General features: G+C 36.7%; 1 protein-coding gene across 3 annotated transcripts in view; it reads right to left on the reverse strand.

Moving 5' to 3' along the window:
* Window positions 1-8,745: 8,745 nt before the first annotated feature.
* Window positions 8,746-17,293, reverse strand: part of cd2ap (CD2-associated protein) — a 54,392-nt gene continuing 45,844 nt past the window's right edge. For all 3 annotated transcript variants that reach the window (XM_056269311.1, XM_056269312.1, XM_056269310.1), the window contains exons 17-19: window positions 15,940-16,118; window positions 15,400-15,463; window positions 8,746-9,632 (exon numbers count right to left, since the gene is read on the reverse strand). In XM_056269311.1, coding sequence (XP_056125286.1) covers window positions 9,591-9,632; window positions 15,400-15,463; window positions 15,940-16,118 — 285 coding nt within the window. In that variant the 3' untranslated portion in view covers window positions 8,746-9,590. The remainder of the gene's footprint in view (window positions 9,633-15,399; window positions 15,464-15,939; window positions 16,119-17,293) is intronic.

Raw genomic sequence — 17,293 nt, forward strand, 5'->3', positions numbered from 1 at the left:
ATATGAAATAATTATATACATATGTAGATAAAAGCCTCTTTTATCTAGTTATATCTCAGAGGGGAAACAACTCCACACATACTCAAATACCCAGCCTTTTCACTCCTCTCATTCATTTTCATACTCTTTAAAGCACACATCCTGGCATGAGCCCGAAATTGAATCTAATTGAAATTGATATGTTATAAATGTTAAATGTACAAAATATAAATAGGCTATAAAATGTATATTATTGTTTTTATTTGCTTCCTGACAGCCACAAACCCATTAAGTTTAGAAGAAAGCCCAAAAATTCAGTTAATATAAGCAATGCAGTTTCATAGGATTAGGGTAATGGCTTCACATCCAGTTATGTAAGTTGATTCAGTGGCTACAGGCTGAGAGGATTCGAAAAACATCTTTGGCACTTAGTGCGTTTAAGTTATTGTCTCTCACTTACATGCATAAATTAAAGCAATGTATGTCATTATATGAGTTAATTTGCATTATAATTGGCTGATGGTTTTATAAGGAAGGCAGTATTACATGAACAGCAATGAAAAGATGGAAATATAGGGAGAAGATCAGAAAGACAGAACGCATGCATGCATACATGCATTATCAGAGAAAGATGTTGATATTCCCCTCTTCAGAGGTCTGATGATCGGATGACTGATTGTTTTGATGATCTGGATGAAAATTCCTTGTCGCAGCTGGGATGCAAAATTTAACAGCTTACTGAGATCTTTTGCCTTACTTGGTGGGGCCGAAATTTAACTTCAGAGAAACAGCCGTCATCTGTCAGCATGCACAACCATCTAAAGCCATAATCTGCATGCTATACTGTAGTTTAAAGGAAGAGGATGAGTGGATGAACTTTTACCAAAACTAAAGGTAAACGTGGAGGAGCACAACGTTCTGTATAAGTGAAATCAAATGCTGTCTGACATAATAGATCTGTCTGATAGATAGATAGATAGATAGATAGATAGATAGATAGATAGATAGATAGATAGATAGATAGATAATGTCAAACAGACAATAGACAGACAGACAGACAAACAGATATAGATAGATAGATAGATAGATAGATAGATAGATAGATAGATAGATAGATAGATAGATAGATAGATAGATAGATAGATAGATAGATAGATAGATAGATAGATAGATAGGCCTAGATAGATAGATAGATAGATAGATAGATAGATAGATAGATAGATAGATAGATAGATAGATAGATAGATAGATAATTTGATTGATTGATTGATCGATCGATCGTTCGATAAAGATCAAATTCACTTCGTAATGTCTGTGAAGGGGACACACATCTGGACTGAATATACATCAGAGTTTTATTTAGAGCTGATGACAAATGTGGATTTAGTAAACCTGGAGAAGAGGAAAAATGAAAGTACATTGAACATAACTGTCTCTTTATGTAAGACCATGCTTAAATTGGTTTTTGTTCCATTTTACTTTGTTTAGTTTGTTTGGGTTTGTTGGATTTTTAGTTTGGAGGCCTGTTTAAAATTCTGTATGAAATCAAATTGATTGACTTGACTACCTAGATCCCCATGCTCAGATTTCAACCTGCTTCAATGAAGAGAACCTGTAAAAATGTAATCAATTTTACCAACTGATATACACTCACCGGCCACTTTATTAGGTACACCTGTCCAACTGCTCGTTAACACTTAATTTCTAAGCAGCCAATCACATGGCGGCAACTCAGTGCATTTAGGCATGTAGACATGGTCAAGACAATCTCCTGCAGTTCAAACCAAGCATCAGTATGGGGAAGAAAGTTGATTTGAGTGACTTTGAACGTGGCATGATTGTTGGTGCCAGAAGGGCTGGTCTGAGTATTTCAGAAACTGCTAATCTACTGGGATTTTCACGCACAACCATCTCTAGGGTTTACAGAGAATGGTCCGAAAAAGAAAAAACATCCAGTGAGCGGCAGTTCTGTGGGCGGAAATGCCTTGTTGATGCCAGAGGTCAGAGGAGAATGGCCAGACTGGTTCGAGCTGATAGAAGGGCAACAGTGACTGAAATAACCACTCGTTACAACCGAGGTATGCAGCAAAGCATTTGTGAAGCCACAACACGCACAACCTTGAGGCGGATGGGCTACAACAGCAGAAGACTCCACCGGGTACCACTCATCTCCACTACAAATAGGAAAAAGAGGCTACAATTTGCAAGAGCTCACCAAAATTGAACAGTTGAAGACTGGAAAAATGTTGCCTGGTCTGATGAGTCTCGATTTCTGTTGAGACATTCAGATGTTAGAGTCAGAATTTGGCGTAAACAGAATGAGAACATGGAACCATCATGCCTTGTTACCACTGTGCAGGCTGGTGGTGGTGGTGTAATGGTGTGGGGGATGTTTTCCTGGCACACTTTAGGCCCCTTAGTGCCAATTGGGCATCGTTTAAATGCCACGGCCTACCTGAGCATTGTTTCTGACCATGTCCATCCCTTTATGGCCACCATGTACCCATCCTCTGATGGCTACTTCCACCATGTCACAAAGCTTTAATCATTTCAAATTGGTTTCTTGAACATGACAATGAGTTCACTGTACTAAAATGGCCTCCACAGTCACCAGATCTCAACCCAATAGAGCATCTTTGGGATGTGGTGGAACGGGAGATTGGCATCATGGATGTGCAGCCGACAAATCTGCGGCAACTGTGTGATGCCATCATGTCAATATGGACCAAACTCCCTGAGGAATGCTTCCAGCACCTTGTTGAATCTATGCCACGAAGAATTGAGGCAGTTCTGAAGGCAAAAGGGGGTCCAACCCGTTACTAGCATGGGGTACCTAATAAAGTGGCTGGTGAGTGTATGTCTGTGTAATCTCTCTCCCTTCTACCCTGTCCTTCATACAAATACATGAACCTGGTCATCAAGTCAAACTTAGACGCTTGACATCTCACCGTTGAAATGAGTGAATTTACACAAACTCTACTTCCTGCTTGTGCTGCTAGCCACATCTGGCGTATTAAATTGAAAAGCTGAGATGACAGGAAACACAAAAACATCTACAGCTGATATCTGCAATCAGTGTTTATCTATATCAGTGAATAGATATATCAGTGTTTATCATACACTGAAACATGTGACAACTAGCCCCAGCCTCTTTACTGTATTATTTGAAAGCATGCATTTGCTTCACAATTCACGTTCATTTATCCAAACACATTGTGTTAGTGAAATGCAATTTAAAGTTTGGTGCAACTAATTTTAAAATGTCAGAGCCAGAGGACAGAGTGCTTTATGTGGAACAAGGTCCATTTGCACCTTTAATAGTGGCTTAGAAAGCCAAAAAACTGTTGGCAGCACATCAGAGAAATGCATTAGCAGATTCACACATATATTTACAGTCTTTGGAAGTAGTTGGCTGAAATGTCATGACATGTGAAAAGGCAGAATAAAGAGCAGACCTGTAGCATTTCTCCACAAAAATATGAAAATCACAACAATTTCCTTAATGGGGATAAAAGAGATTCACTCTTTAACGCTCTTTTAAACTTGACTTTCTTCACTAATGGATGAAACACAGAGATATCATTTCATACTGTATGTAGGCTTGAAAATATAGTAGGACTAATGCACTATTACGCATGATTCCATTTAATCAGTGACTATTAAAAAGTGTAGAACACAAAAACACATTCTTTGTAATGAAATCAAAACAGAACTGTTGAATTTTTTTTCAAACAAAGTAAAGTTATGGTGTAACATGAAGAAAAAATAAACTAATTATTTTGTACAGACGGTCAGATGTTCTTTCTTCCATTAAATTAAAAGTAGGACAAACCAAATTATGCTGTTATGCTGATAATATAATTTGTATTAGAAAAACTTAATTAATTTAGAAAAGTCTAGTGGTCTCAGACTTTGGACTGTGTTGAATAGTCACTTATCTTCCAATTTAAAATGCATGTAATAAGGAATCCTCGCCAAAATAATTAACTGATATGGATAAAACCCTGAAACCCAAGTTGCATAAATGAGAAATACGACATAAACAACCAGCCAAAGAACAAGATAACCATACAACAATCTCTGTGGGTAAAAACAATAAGGCATTTTAGATATTACATATTGTACTGCACCTACCTGGCATCTTGTTATAAAATATAAACTGGCAATTTCCATATGCCATCAAATGTTCATTTTAAAAGTCATTGCAAATAACTAATTATTGTTCAAATCACCAGGCATAATGGCCAGCATTGAATCATTTTATGGAATAAGCAAGAGGTCATAGGTTGATGCTGTTATTATACTGCATCTGTATGTGCTTGCTTTAGCGTATTGTGTTCTCCACTATTAAAAGAGATGCAGACTGAAAAAATGCAGGACAATAATCTTCAAGGTCAGCACCGCAGTCCATCTGGCAAAACATTTGAGAGTCTGTGGATGAAAAACTTGTGCTTGCTATTTAATTTCTAACCCAAGTGTGGGGGGTTAATAAGCAAGACCATATGAAAAGGAACTGATGCTATTGTTTTAAACAAAAGAGCAGTAACCTTTCAGGCACAGACAAAGAATTTCTTTTCAAACATTACATTTTCAGAAGACCAAAACCTCAAGCCACGTTGTATTTCATTATCAGGTTATCTATAGAGCTTCTTCAGAGCATCCATGACAAGTGGCTGTGAGGGATAGACTAGTTTTCAATGGCAAAAGATGTAAAAAGCTCCTATATCACTTATAATTTTCCACTGCTTATGTTGTCTGGAATTTTTTATCTACTGAAATTTCTTGGAAATATATTTTTGCAGTGTTCTTTCAGGACCAATATCGTCAAATACGATTGACAATTAGCATACAGTTTGGATTGGCGGGATGGTTCCGTTCTGGGCGAGAACTCCCTGCGTATCCATGCAGCCTAGCATGGATAAGAGCAGGGAGAGCAGCAATAACCCTTAGGGTAAACAGAACAGAACCAACATGAATGTATTGCAGATATCATTAATTCGAGATTTTAAAATACAACATAATTCGAGAATTTATTCAGATTCAAGGGGAATCAGAATGCCAAATCCTGACTGGGCGAGAGGAGGAGCTGGGGAGGGAGGAGGGTATTGTTTGTTTTATTTGGATCCCCATTAGCTTCAGCATAAGCTAAAAGCTATTCTTCCTGGGGTCCTAAACCTGGGGTATGAACTCCTGAGAAACGCAAGAGCTGCTGATAATACTGAAGGAGCTTATGTATACAGACAGCGATAGGCGTCGTATTCCTATAGGTAGACGTGGATCAGCTGAGAGTCAGCTGATGCGAGCGTGACCTGCCAGAACCGACACTACGCTTGATTTTCATCAGCAGAACAATCCAAAAACAGTATAAACAGTATAAGCCACTGAAGAGATGTATTCCTCACAGCCTCGCTTTCATTCCCATTAGAAATCAAAGATGGCGCTGCTGTGAATCAGGTATATAAGGGCCATTTCTGACATGGTTTCTCTTAGTGACTGTGGATTAAGGACTTTCAAAAGATTTCAATGGTACAAATCACTGTGTTTATCGTCAATTGTGACTGAAGCACTTTGAGGGTGCAATAATTTCACAATAATGACTACCGGTACTGTGCATTATTCCTTTTATTTCATGCTACTCACCAAATAAAAAAATAAGTGGACATGAAATTCTGATTTGAGTCTAAATCCTTTTCGAATCTTACCCTGAATTGTCCGACAGATGGATTGCTCAAATTCCGAGTATGGGTTACTTGCCTACACGTCACGTTTAAAAACGTTTTGTAACTGTGCACCCAGCTTTTGCAGTGTTCACTGCCCCAGAAAGGGTTCATTTTAGTTTACTGACAGGAGAGCTGTGATGTATGATCAGACACTTGTGTAGCAAGTGTGTAGTCAAGCATAATGAATAATGAATAATGGATGAGCTTAATTCCAATGTAGTACACAACCATCTCCCATATCTATCAGCAACCTTCACTTGTTATTAACAACATAATTTGAAAATCCAATAATGTAATCAAATGTTCCTGTTTCTGAGACTGTTAAATTGTGACTGGTTAAGGGTGCCAGTCACAAAAACAACAACAAAAAACAACTAAAAACAGCTGAATCCATCACTATGGATGTGACCTTGACCATAGAATTTAAAAAAGGGTTGCACATTACCACACAACTTAATGGACCCCATTGATAGTCATGAGTTTGGTTGAAGAAAGCTTTCTAGGAAAGAGCACAAAACAACTCTATGAGAATGACAAGACTCAGTCATGAGCTGTCAGCTGACTTAATGAAACTACAATTTTTCTGAATGTTCTGAGAACATCATTGCGGCAAAATTCATTTCTTTGCGTCATTCTGAGGACCTTGGAATGAAAAAAAAAAAATAAACTGTTACATACGATATGAATGGCCAATGATCCTTCAGAAATCATTCTAAGATTTGGAGCTCAATAAACATGTATTATTATTATTATCAATGTGGAAAATATTTTTTTTGTGGAAACTATAATACATTTTTCAGGATTATTTGATGCATATGCTGTTCAAAAGAACATACAGCATGTATTTGTTGTTATAAAAATATTTTTTTAATAATATATTTTTGAATTTGTTTTGTAATCTTTTGTCACTTTTGTAAATGTTATACATCCTTGGTGGATAATAATAATAAAACAATTTTACTGACTACAAACTTTTGCATTATTCTTATTGTATTACATTATAATATCATATCATTCATTGAAAAGCTAATTATAATGTTAATTTCTACATAGTTGTGAAGTTGCATCAATTAAGTTAATGTTCCCAATCAAATTACAGTAACTGGTGTAGCTTCACTGATCCAGTGTCAGGAGGCTGCATCAATTATTAAATTAATAATATTTCAAAAGTTGTTTCTTTAAGGCAATAAGTAGATTTTAGTTGCTAAAGGCACAAAGAATGAGTTCACATTCTCACAAATTGTGTGCATTACTGTGGTGGCAGGAGTTATATTACAGGGCTGTCAATTTTTTTTTTGGCAAAAAAGCGTGCCTGTAGTCTCATAAATAATAGTGCTAGTACAGGTGTCTGAATAGCTGCAGCTTTTGAAGGGGGCATATTGTAGACCTGACAAAAACACGTGATTAAACGTGATCTTGGCATCTGACTGGCTTTGTTACACAAGATCAGTAATGGATGGGATGGATCTGTGGTGGAAACACAGACTGAAGAAGATGTACACCGGCTCTGAGCAGCTCAGCAGATGGAAAAGTGTCTCTCTCACAGCCTGGCTCTGCGTATGGAGCTGTCTGACTCTGAATCCAGCTCTGCTGATTGGAGACTTTCCAAGTTTCCTGCCTTTTGTAAATTGTTAAAGTCTATAATTATTAAAACATCTCAAAATGCCCTCGTTCTCCGATTGAATTAACACTTGTCAGTACGAGAGCTAAAAGGCTGTATACATATGACCTCCAGACATTAAGAATGGATTTGTAGATCTTCTAAAGGGGAAAGATTAATTGGCACTGCGTGAGATGTGAATTTTAATCATCATTCTTTTAGTAAAACATTTAAATTCCTTAAGTGAATTCTCATCCAATTTGTATGTCCTTATATACCACCATTATTAATCAATGAGGGCTATATAGAATTAATTCTAACAAAATTGCACTTTTATTTATTGAAATTAAAATATGCTTTCATTTCACGTAGTTTTCTAAAATCATCTCAAGTGTAATTGTCACACACACACCACTGATGATAAGAAATGTTTCTTGAGCAGAAAATCAGCACATTAGAATGATTTCTGAAGGATCATGTGACACTGAGATGCTGAAATTCACAGGAAAAACAAACATTTTACAATACAAAACAGTTATTTTAAATTGTAATAATATTACTATTTATTTCTGATTAAATAAAGCAGCCTTGGTATAGGAATAAGAGACTTTTTCTTTAAAATCTTGAACAAAAAAATCTTACTGACCCCAAAAAGAAAACAATTTCAGATATTTCTGGAGAAAAAAAAACTATAATACAAAAAAAAAAAACTTGAATAACTAAATAAATCACAACAATCTCAGTTAATAAACATGATATTTATTTCATTTGGGGAAAAAAAACCTCAGCTCATGCAATTCAGTTTTAAATCATGTAAACAAGATCATTTTGATAGATGTTGTATGTGCACAACAGATCTTAAGAAATAAAAGAATAAAATGGAATGTGTTCTACCCAATTTCAGACAACATAGATGACTAATTTTCCACGTACTTTCATGGGAGATCCTGTAAAGTTGGAGCATCAGAACATGAACATCATTAAACATGAAGGAATGGAAACCAAAAAGATTTGTCTGTTTATTGCTTTAGAGATCAACCTGTCATCCTACTGTATCAGCAACTCCCACACAGAGACAAACAAACAATCCCTGCTCAGGAATGCTTTTAAAAATGTATTTTCAGCTTAAGGGTTAAGAGGTCTGAGGAATGGGCACACTCCAGTGTACCTGAGTGTGTTTTATTGACTGCATAATTCTAGAATCGGAACCAATTGACTAAAAGATCCATTTTGGTCAGCAGTACTTACTTCAACTGCACAGTTGTTAATACAAAAACATACTCCTCAGAGAGCCACTCATTCCCTCTGTGCCAACCACCAGCCTATAACCTGAGGTGTTCATTGCTCAACATCTATATTTCATCATGCCAGATGTTTTAACTAGCCAACCATCCATGTAGAAACAGCAGTCAGAGAGGTTTATGCCAAAAAAAGCCAAATGGATTTTTTGCAAGGGGGCGTAATTGCAGAACAAAACCACCGGTATTCTATGCCATTAAACTGAAGCCTAAATTGCTAAATCGATTTCTGCCATTCGTATGGTGAAATGGCACCGCTTGTCGAAGCCACATTTTCTTGTGTTGGGTGTTTTAAACCAAAACACACAATCCCAGTCAATCAGTAGACCATAAAAATATATCATGCCGTAGATCTAAGTATACACATATATATTTATATATATTTATATTGTATGAGAGCTCCCAGTATTAACACTTGTAAAAATCTTAACAGGCACGATAGTGTTACCCTGGATAGGAATGTTAGAGAAAACACAAACAGAAATCTTCTCCCTTTTGAAACAACAGAATACATCATCACTAAGGAACCAAGAGTACGCCATACATTTGATAATCATCTAATGAGGCTAATATAGACAGAATATTGCTGAGATCACGATAGTTTTCTTTAAAAACTAACCCGTCATAAAAAAACAAGGAAACAAGATAATCCCCCAACATTTATACAGACTCAGTAGTATTAAATGCATAATCTGCTGCACTTTTCAATAAGTGCCCAGAGTACATATCCAGCACAGTAGTAAAGTAAGGCCTCGATCATTTTTTGTTGGCAAAAAAGAAAAAAAGAGAGGAAAACAACCATATACATCTGTCATAATTACACTTTTCTAAACCTAGAAAAAAACCTCATGTGCAAATATGTGAATCTTACAATTTGTGGAGTAAGTCAGTGAGTGTAATGATGACGTGAATGATATCGTCCCTCCATCTGGAGGTCGCTTTCCACTCGTGACGTGACAGCGGAGCCATCAGTCCAGTTCAGGGAGCCAGATTTCATGTTGATTGTACAAGCTTCTTCACTTTATCTATCTCCATCTGGAAATAAGCACACAAACACTTTAACATGGTGAAGTGTTGTTTGCATTATAAACCTGTTTTAACTCTTTTCCCACCAGCGTTTCAGCACAAGCATTTTTGATCATTTTCACAAAACTTTTATGTACCCAGAATACGTATGTGGCGAGCAGGACAAGGCCGAGGGACGTGAGAGCGGCGCGAGGCTGGTGGCGTGAGTGATAATGAATGACACCTGTGAGACGCACCGCACTGGTCTCGCATCTCTCACGGAGGAGCGGAAGCATAAAGGAGGAGCGACGACAGTGAGAGATGCGAGACCGGTGCGTCTCACAGGTGTCATTCATTACCACTCACACCACCGGCCTCGCGCCGTTCTCTCACGTCCCTCGGCCTCGTCCTGCTCGCCACAATGTTGTTGTATTCAAAGCTTGCAAAGTCCTATACCTCGTCCTGTCCTGGGTCGACATTTCATTCTGTAACGTTAGGCAGTTATAATTTATATGCCGTTTAATATTTGATGATCGCGTTAGCTTACATGTGCGTAAGCAATGCTTCTATCGCTTGTTTCTGCTTTTTCTTCACCTGTGTTTTGATCCGAAGATTCTGTACTATTTCAGAAGATGCAAAATAGTGCAGCCTACCATATAAAAGTGAAAACATGGATTGCCGGAAAAGTTTGTCAATGGTGGGGAAGCGTTGTGTCATAAATTAGTTGATGTTTAAAGGTGGGGTGTGTGATTTTCTTTTTTGACCATTTTTTCAAAATCACTTGAAATCCTATTCCTAACCCACTTACAGCCACTGAGTTAGAAGCACTTAGGGTTGCAAAGGGACGGAACGTTTCCGGTAAATTTCCATGGGAAGTTAAGCTGGGGAATTTAGGAAATATCCAAAATGTTGGCTAAACATCACGATGGACGATGATATTGTCCATCGGCCCAACCCTAGTAAGAATACTAATGCAATGGCATGAACAAATACATAAATAGTAAGGCTAGCTAAACAACTGGAATGAGCTTGAAAACATTGCAGGAGGCAGAGAAAAACAGCCACTTGAGGTAGCTAGCATCTGCCTTATGTGGTAAATAAAGTTATGCTAGCTTAGCATCTAACTTGTCAGCATTGCTACTAGATGAATACATTTGTTTGTGATATTTGCAATTTAAACATTTAATAAATATATTTCCCCATAATATCATCAAAACTTACTTCACTTTGTTTAGTCCACAGGCTCAAATGTGTGCCTTCAATAGTCTTGTGCTTTGGGCTTCTGTACATGTGATATTAGGGGTGTAAATCGGACAGTTAATCACGATACGATACGATATCGATTCTCTCAGCCAGCGATACGATATTTGCCGATACCTCAAACAATTCTACGATTCGATTACGATTCGATTCGATTCAGGGCTATATCGATCGATTAATCGATATTTAGATATTATGTGCCAAGTGTACACAACCAGTTACGTTTATTAACTCACAATACATCCAAAAATATATAACAAGAAAGTTTATTTAAACTCTTTTAAAATTGCACACCCTCTCCCAATTGGGACATTTACAAGTTGTTTGTTACAAGTAAAAAAAAAAAACATGATATATGAAAATGAACAAGAACGAAGTTATCTGTTTTTGAACTATTCTGTTATATTAAAGTTCATTGAAAGGATTTATATATTTTATTGTGTGGCAAAAGCAGATAACTCCACATTTCATGTTTTAGAGTTAAACAAAGCCAAGTATTTGCTATGATACATAATAAAACACTTGGTTAAGTTAATCTTTGTAACGTTAATCTCCTCAGCTGACAGACGCCTGTCAAACTTTGTTGTTGTGATTAACGTACACGCGATACAGAGAGCTTTTCACTCACCACTAAACGTGCTGTTTTAGCAAGCTTCCGTGACAAAGTTTCAGCTTTTATTTTACTTTTACGCCCCGAAGAAGATATCACGGGTTCATCAAGTTCGCTGAAATCCATCCTCGATCACTTTTAGTCAGCTTTGACGAAACTCCTCTCAGCTAGCGCGTCTTTTCAAAGTGACAAGCAGCCTTGTCACCTGACCTGAATACTGCGCACTGATTTGCTAAAACAGACTTTTCGGGGCTTGTTGTTTCTGCTGTGAAACATGAACTCGAGTCTCGAGATGACAGTGGAAAATACCGGCTTTTGTGACAAAGGGTTCAGTCAATCTTGTCAGGCGTCTATTTCAGCGGAGAAAAGTAACGTGAGGATGTGGAGTGTGTCAAAATAAAGGTACCGTACATCGATATTTTAGGTGTGGTATCGATGCATCGTATCGTTAGACGTTTGATCGATGCATCGATCCATATCGATGTATTGTTACACCCCTATGTGATATAGGCATGCACAGTGCCAGTAGGGGGTGTGGTCTCAATAACTATGCAGTAAGCAGTGTTCTATGTGCATGTGATTGAGGAATGGCATGGATATTCAAGTGTATTTGAATGACATCTGTTTGTTTTAGTCAAGATTATGCTAAAATATACTTTCCTCAACTATATTTAAGTTCCCTATGAAGAGCCAACCCTCAACTTTGAAAATTCCCACTTTATTCCTGTTTATTCCCATAAATTCCCATTAAATCCCATGGAAAGTTTCCATCTTTGAAAATTCCCAGAATTTTGCAACCCTAGAAGCACTGAAATGAAAATTAAGCAATTTAATCATCTGTGGAACGGCCAGGACTTGAAAAACTCCAGCCAATCATTTCCAAGACCACTTAGAATCATTGGACAGTAAAGTGCGTCAATCAAACGGTCGTACCATACCCCCCTCCCCCATGTGTCCCCTTCGTGCGCATACTCAAAGCTCGTGACCCAGTCACAGTAAGTGCAAGTCGCCCCGGTACAGAGAGAGAGAGAGTAAGTGCAAGTTGCTTCCATTTGGAGAATGATTGTGCGTCCATGTTCTTCGAATGGGTGGAGTCAGGGCCAGCGTTGGAGGAAAGAAGGTAGGACCTTTTGAGTTGTGCATTTTCAAAATCTGCCGGCCGTTTTGCAAATCCCATACCCTACCTTTAACAGCAAGGTGAACATGAATGTAACAAAGTCCAACACAAAATATCTATAAAAAAACATTTTACCAGCAGAAAAAAAGTCCAGATTACTTCTTTTCCAAAATAATTTTGTTGACTGATGCGTTAAACAAAGTAGTCTTCCTTTTAAAGTCGGTAGCTTGTTCAAAGGCTGTTTCAGTTAAGGTAACTTGAATAAAGTGTCACACTTCAATAGTAGATTACTTTATCAGAACTTTTTTTTAATCATTTTATAAAATGTCGGTAACGCTTTACAATAAGGTTCATTAGTTAACTACATTAGTTAACATTAACTAAGAATGAACAATACTTCTTCAGCATTTGTTAATCTTTGTTAATGTTAATTTCAACATTTACTAATACTTTATTAAAATCTTGTTAACATTAGTTAATGCACTGTGAACTAACATGAACAAACTATGAACAGCTGGATTTGTATTAACTAACGTTAACAAAGATGAACAAAAACAGTAACAAATGTATTGCTCATGGTTAGTTCATGTTAGTTAATACATTAACTAATGTTTAATAAATGAACCTTATTGTAAAGTGTTACCAAAATGTCTAACATTGCATATTAAGCAAACAGATTGCTACAGAATATTTTACATTTTACAAAGCATCTCTTACAATGATCTTATAAAAAGCTCAATGAATTGCAAACATGTCAATTTTGAAGAACTAAAATTTTACATTTTCTAAAGAAAATAATGAAAGCTTGCCCATGTCTTTGGTTACTTTCAAATTAATTTAAATTCAAATTGTTCAGTAGTTTTCATTCACCAAGCAAAAAACAAAATCTCTCTCTCTCATAACTGCATTAGTCTGCCATCAGTGGCTCAAGTATTAGTTACTAGCTTTAAAATGACGTTTTGAAATTAGCAACAAGGCTTTTTCAAAAGCGTTTTAATGACAGAAACCTGACAAAAGTCTTGAAATACATAATCTGAACAATGTTTTGAGGCGTAGTAACCATAGTATAAGCAGAATAATGTATTGACTGTTGGATTATTAGAAAATACTGCACACCCGACGTGTAACGGCCACTCCGCTTCATGGTCACATTCAGTGTTGGGTAAGTTACTTTAAAAAAGTAATTAGTTATAGTTACTAGTTACTTCTCACAAAAAGTAACTGAGTTAGTAACTGAGTTACATCATTACAAAAGTAACTAATTATCCCCCAATATTATTATGTTAAATGAATGAAATGGACACTAAATAGAACACATTATTATAAAACATTGTAGACTAATCTACACTATTTTAATGTTGCTGTGGGACAATGTGAGAGACACCTATTAACTTAAATATTAAAATATTATCATTACTATAGTGGAACAACTAAACACAATATGGTTTAGAACTTTTCATATTTATTGCACAGACCACAACTGGCCAACAAATAAGTCTAAAAATAAATGATGATTCTTAAGAAATGTACCAAAAATAAATAAATAGTAATAAAAAAAATATACATACACATACACTCTTTGTAGTGCAAAATTTTTTTATAAAACTCAAAGTATTTTCTTCCTCACAAAAGTAAACAGTTTAACAAAAAGTGCTCTCAATATAATACTGACCAATGTACCAACATACATAATAATAATAAAATATAATATTTTGGGGTTTTATTTTTATAACCTACAGAGGACGTCATCATCAGACGTTATTTAAGCCAAATTCTAGTCGTGTTTGCCGCACGTGTTCACAACTGGTCAAACAAATATGTTTTCTGGGAATGTTCCCTGCAAGTTATTTTAGTTACAGTATAACAGGTTAGTTTTATTTTATAACCATGTTAACTAATTAAAACGTTGCAGATGATAGCCTACCAATAGGCTACAGAGATTATCCTAATGTTGAAATGTGTAATTTATTTAAAAACAAACTATATTATGCTCGGGCACACTCCTTTCTCGCGCACTGTCGAGCGCGCTCTCGGACACAGTCGGTCTCTCTCGCGCACTGTCGAACACGCTCGCGGCGTTCGCGTCGCTTTTGTCCAGTCCGGCGTCTCATAAAAACACACACCAGAGAAAAAACTTTGCAGGTCCTATGGCGGAGAGAGAGCGCGATCGGATGAAAACCGCTTCAGTGAGCTCAATTATAGTAACGGCACATTTTATTGACAGTAACGCTAACGGCGTTGTAACGGAGGTTATTTATAACGCTGCTATTCCCGTCATATATCACTGGTCACATTACCACCTCGGGTGTGCATTATTTTTCAAACAATTCAACAGCCCGGAGTCAATTATCCCTTACATAATATAATGACACATGCAAGTGTCTGTCTATTTACAAAGCCACAATATCAGCTTTGACAACAAGGTGTTTAATTGTAAAACTAAGTGTTTTTTCCATTTCCTGAAAAGTAGCGTTTTTCAGCGACGAAGAGGTATATAACATTTTAAATCACCTCTTGCCACAATCGATAACTTGTCCTAATTTGATGCCGTACCCCTTGGTGGCTAGTAGAGGTGGAATTCTGATTCAGTATAGTTCATTTTGTGGTCAGTAAGTGGAAGAAACACTCAGCATGAGATTCAGAGCCGAGTCAGACCCTTTGTGTTCACCCTGCTGAGTGTGGAGGCAAACTCAAGGTATCCCGCCTACGTTTCATTGCCCTCAGAAACCGCACTTTTGACATCCATTCACATCAAACTAACAGAATCGGACAAGCCATAAAGAGAAATTCTGATTTAAAGATCGCTTTACCTGCAGGGCCACCCGCTTGAGTCGCTCATCGTCCAGCTCTTTTCGGAGTTCGTTGAGCTCTCTCCTGCAAAGTTATGATAGAGGTTACAGAATTACAAAAGAAAACAGAGGTTCTAAACATTAAGGTCGCGGGTGATTTCTATGTACTTTATCTTCACTGAGACGGAATGATCTTCCCAACCCTATCCAGACAGCGGAATCCCTGACAATTTTCAAACAGCTGAAAACTCATCTCTTCTGAGAGCACTTATCTTCTTCTAAGTTTTCACTACTTCTTGTATCCCTTCCTGTTTTACCTAGTACTTATCTGGACAAGTGATACTTTTTTGATACTTGCATTGCTAGCATTTCTGGAGTTATTGCCTCCTTAAGATGAATCACTTTGATGAAGGTGCTTTGTATAAAAGCATAATGCAAAATGAATAAATGTAACGTAGATGAAATTTTAAATGTGAATGAACAGCTTTTGTGCATTATAGACATTACTCGACCAGTAGAGAATACGAGAAACCAAGCAGCATGAAAAAAACTAATACTTACGTCTGTTGTGTCTTTAGTAACTCTACAGACAGCATTAGCTCCTTCATCTGAGCCTTTAGGTCATCTAGTTCAGACCCTTTCTCCTCTTCCTTGTCAGGTTTTGGTCTGGGCTCAGGCGTAAAATGGGTGGATGAAATTGCTTTAGGTGCTGTAGATGGTAAGGGCGATGAGACGGACGTCTGCAAGAAAAACAAAAAGTGTATCATCAATAGTAAAATAATCACATTTTTTATAAATGCTTATATGCGTGTTTAGTGGTGTACGCATTTCCATTTCAAACAATACAACTGTTACGTCCTTATACTGAAATACCCTTATCTTTTATCTGTTAAAATTTCTGAACTAAGAATGATTTCACTTGATTTGAGAACTTTACACAACGGCAGGTGACTTTGAACCAACAAGCTGAGGTGTTTCCAGCTGAGAGGCTGATGTCATTTTCATAATTGCTAGAAACCCCTGATTAGGAGGAACATTAATCACTACTCCACTTTAAATGTAATGAAATTGCTAAAACTTTGATATTAATAAACCACAAGAAAAAGGCCACACAAACTCAGAAGGTGGTCTGAGTTCATGTGTCCAAAGTTTGATTCGCTTATAATTCCCATTGATCAAAAAGTTTTGGATTTGTTAAGTTTAAGTTAAGTAAGTGCTGTCAAACAATAAAAAAAAAAAACTGAATCGCACATTTATCTGTAATTAATCGTGATTAATTGCAACTATCATTAAAGTTGATACATTTTTATATTGTAATTATTTCACATTTAACCTCCAACATATACATTTGAAATATTTATTAAATGGTAGGCCTATCTTTTTATTAATTAATGCCAGTATCACTGATACCAATACTGCAAGTGATTTCATGTCAATTTTTTCAACATCACAGCATAATTGATGAACAGATTTCATTTTATTCACATATATTCATCAACTCACACACCAGTTGTGGTAACAGGGAGCTCAAGTATAATTCGTTTTACGCAGTTTGAGCTTCCGCAAGAATCAATGAGGTTCGTTCTCGCATGTCAAGCAGGTTTGATTGAGCTTCTGTTTGTGTTCACTGATCAATGTTTATATGTGAAAAAAAGTTATATATCTGAATTGTGTAATTGAATAGCTAACCAAAAGATCTGGCCTGATTATCTGTGGCTCCTTGAGAATAATACATCCCATGAAATTACGTTCTCAAGGGTTTGTGAACAATCAACAACTGTGATACGATCTCGACTGAATGTCTGGCTCTTTATATGTTCATCATATAAAGCGATCGAGCCTCTTCAGTAAATTTGGATTAATTCATATGGATTAGTTTAGCAGATAAATGGCAAATTAGTGCCAGTTGTGCACA

This window comes from Rhinichthys klamathensis, unplaced genomic scaffold (assembly GCF_029890125.1).
Source record: "Rhinichthys klamathensis goyatoka isolate OS25496 unplaced genomic scaffold, OSU_Roscu_1.1 h1tg000281l_1, whole genome shotgun sequence".
In the NCBI taxonomy this organism is placed as follows: domain Eukaryota; kingdom Metazoa; phylum Chordata; class Actinopteri; order Cypriniformes; family Leuciscidae; genus Rhinichthys; species Rhinichthys klamathensis.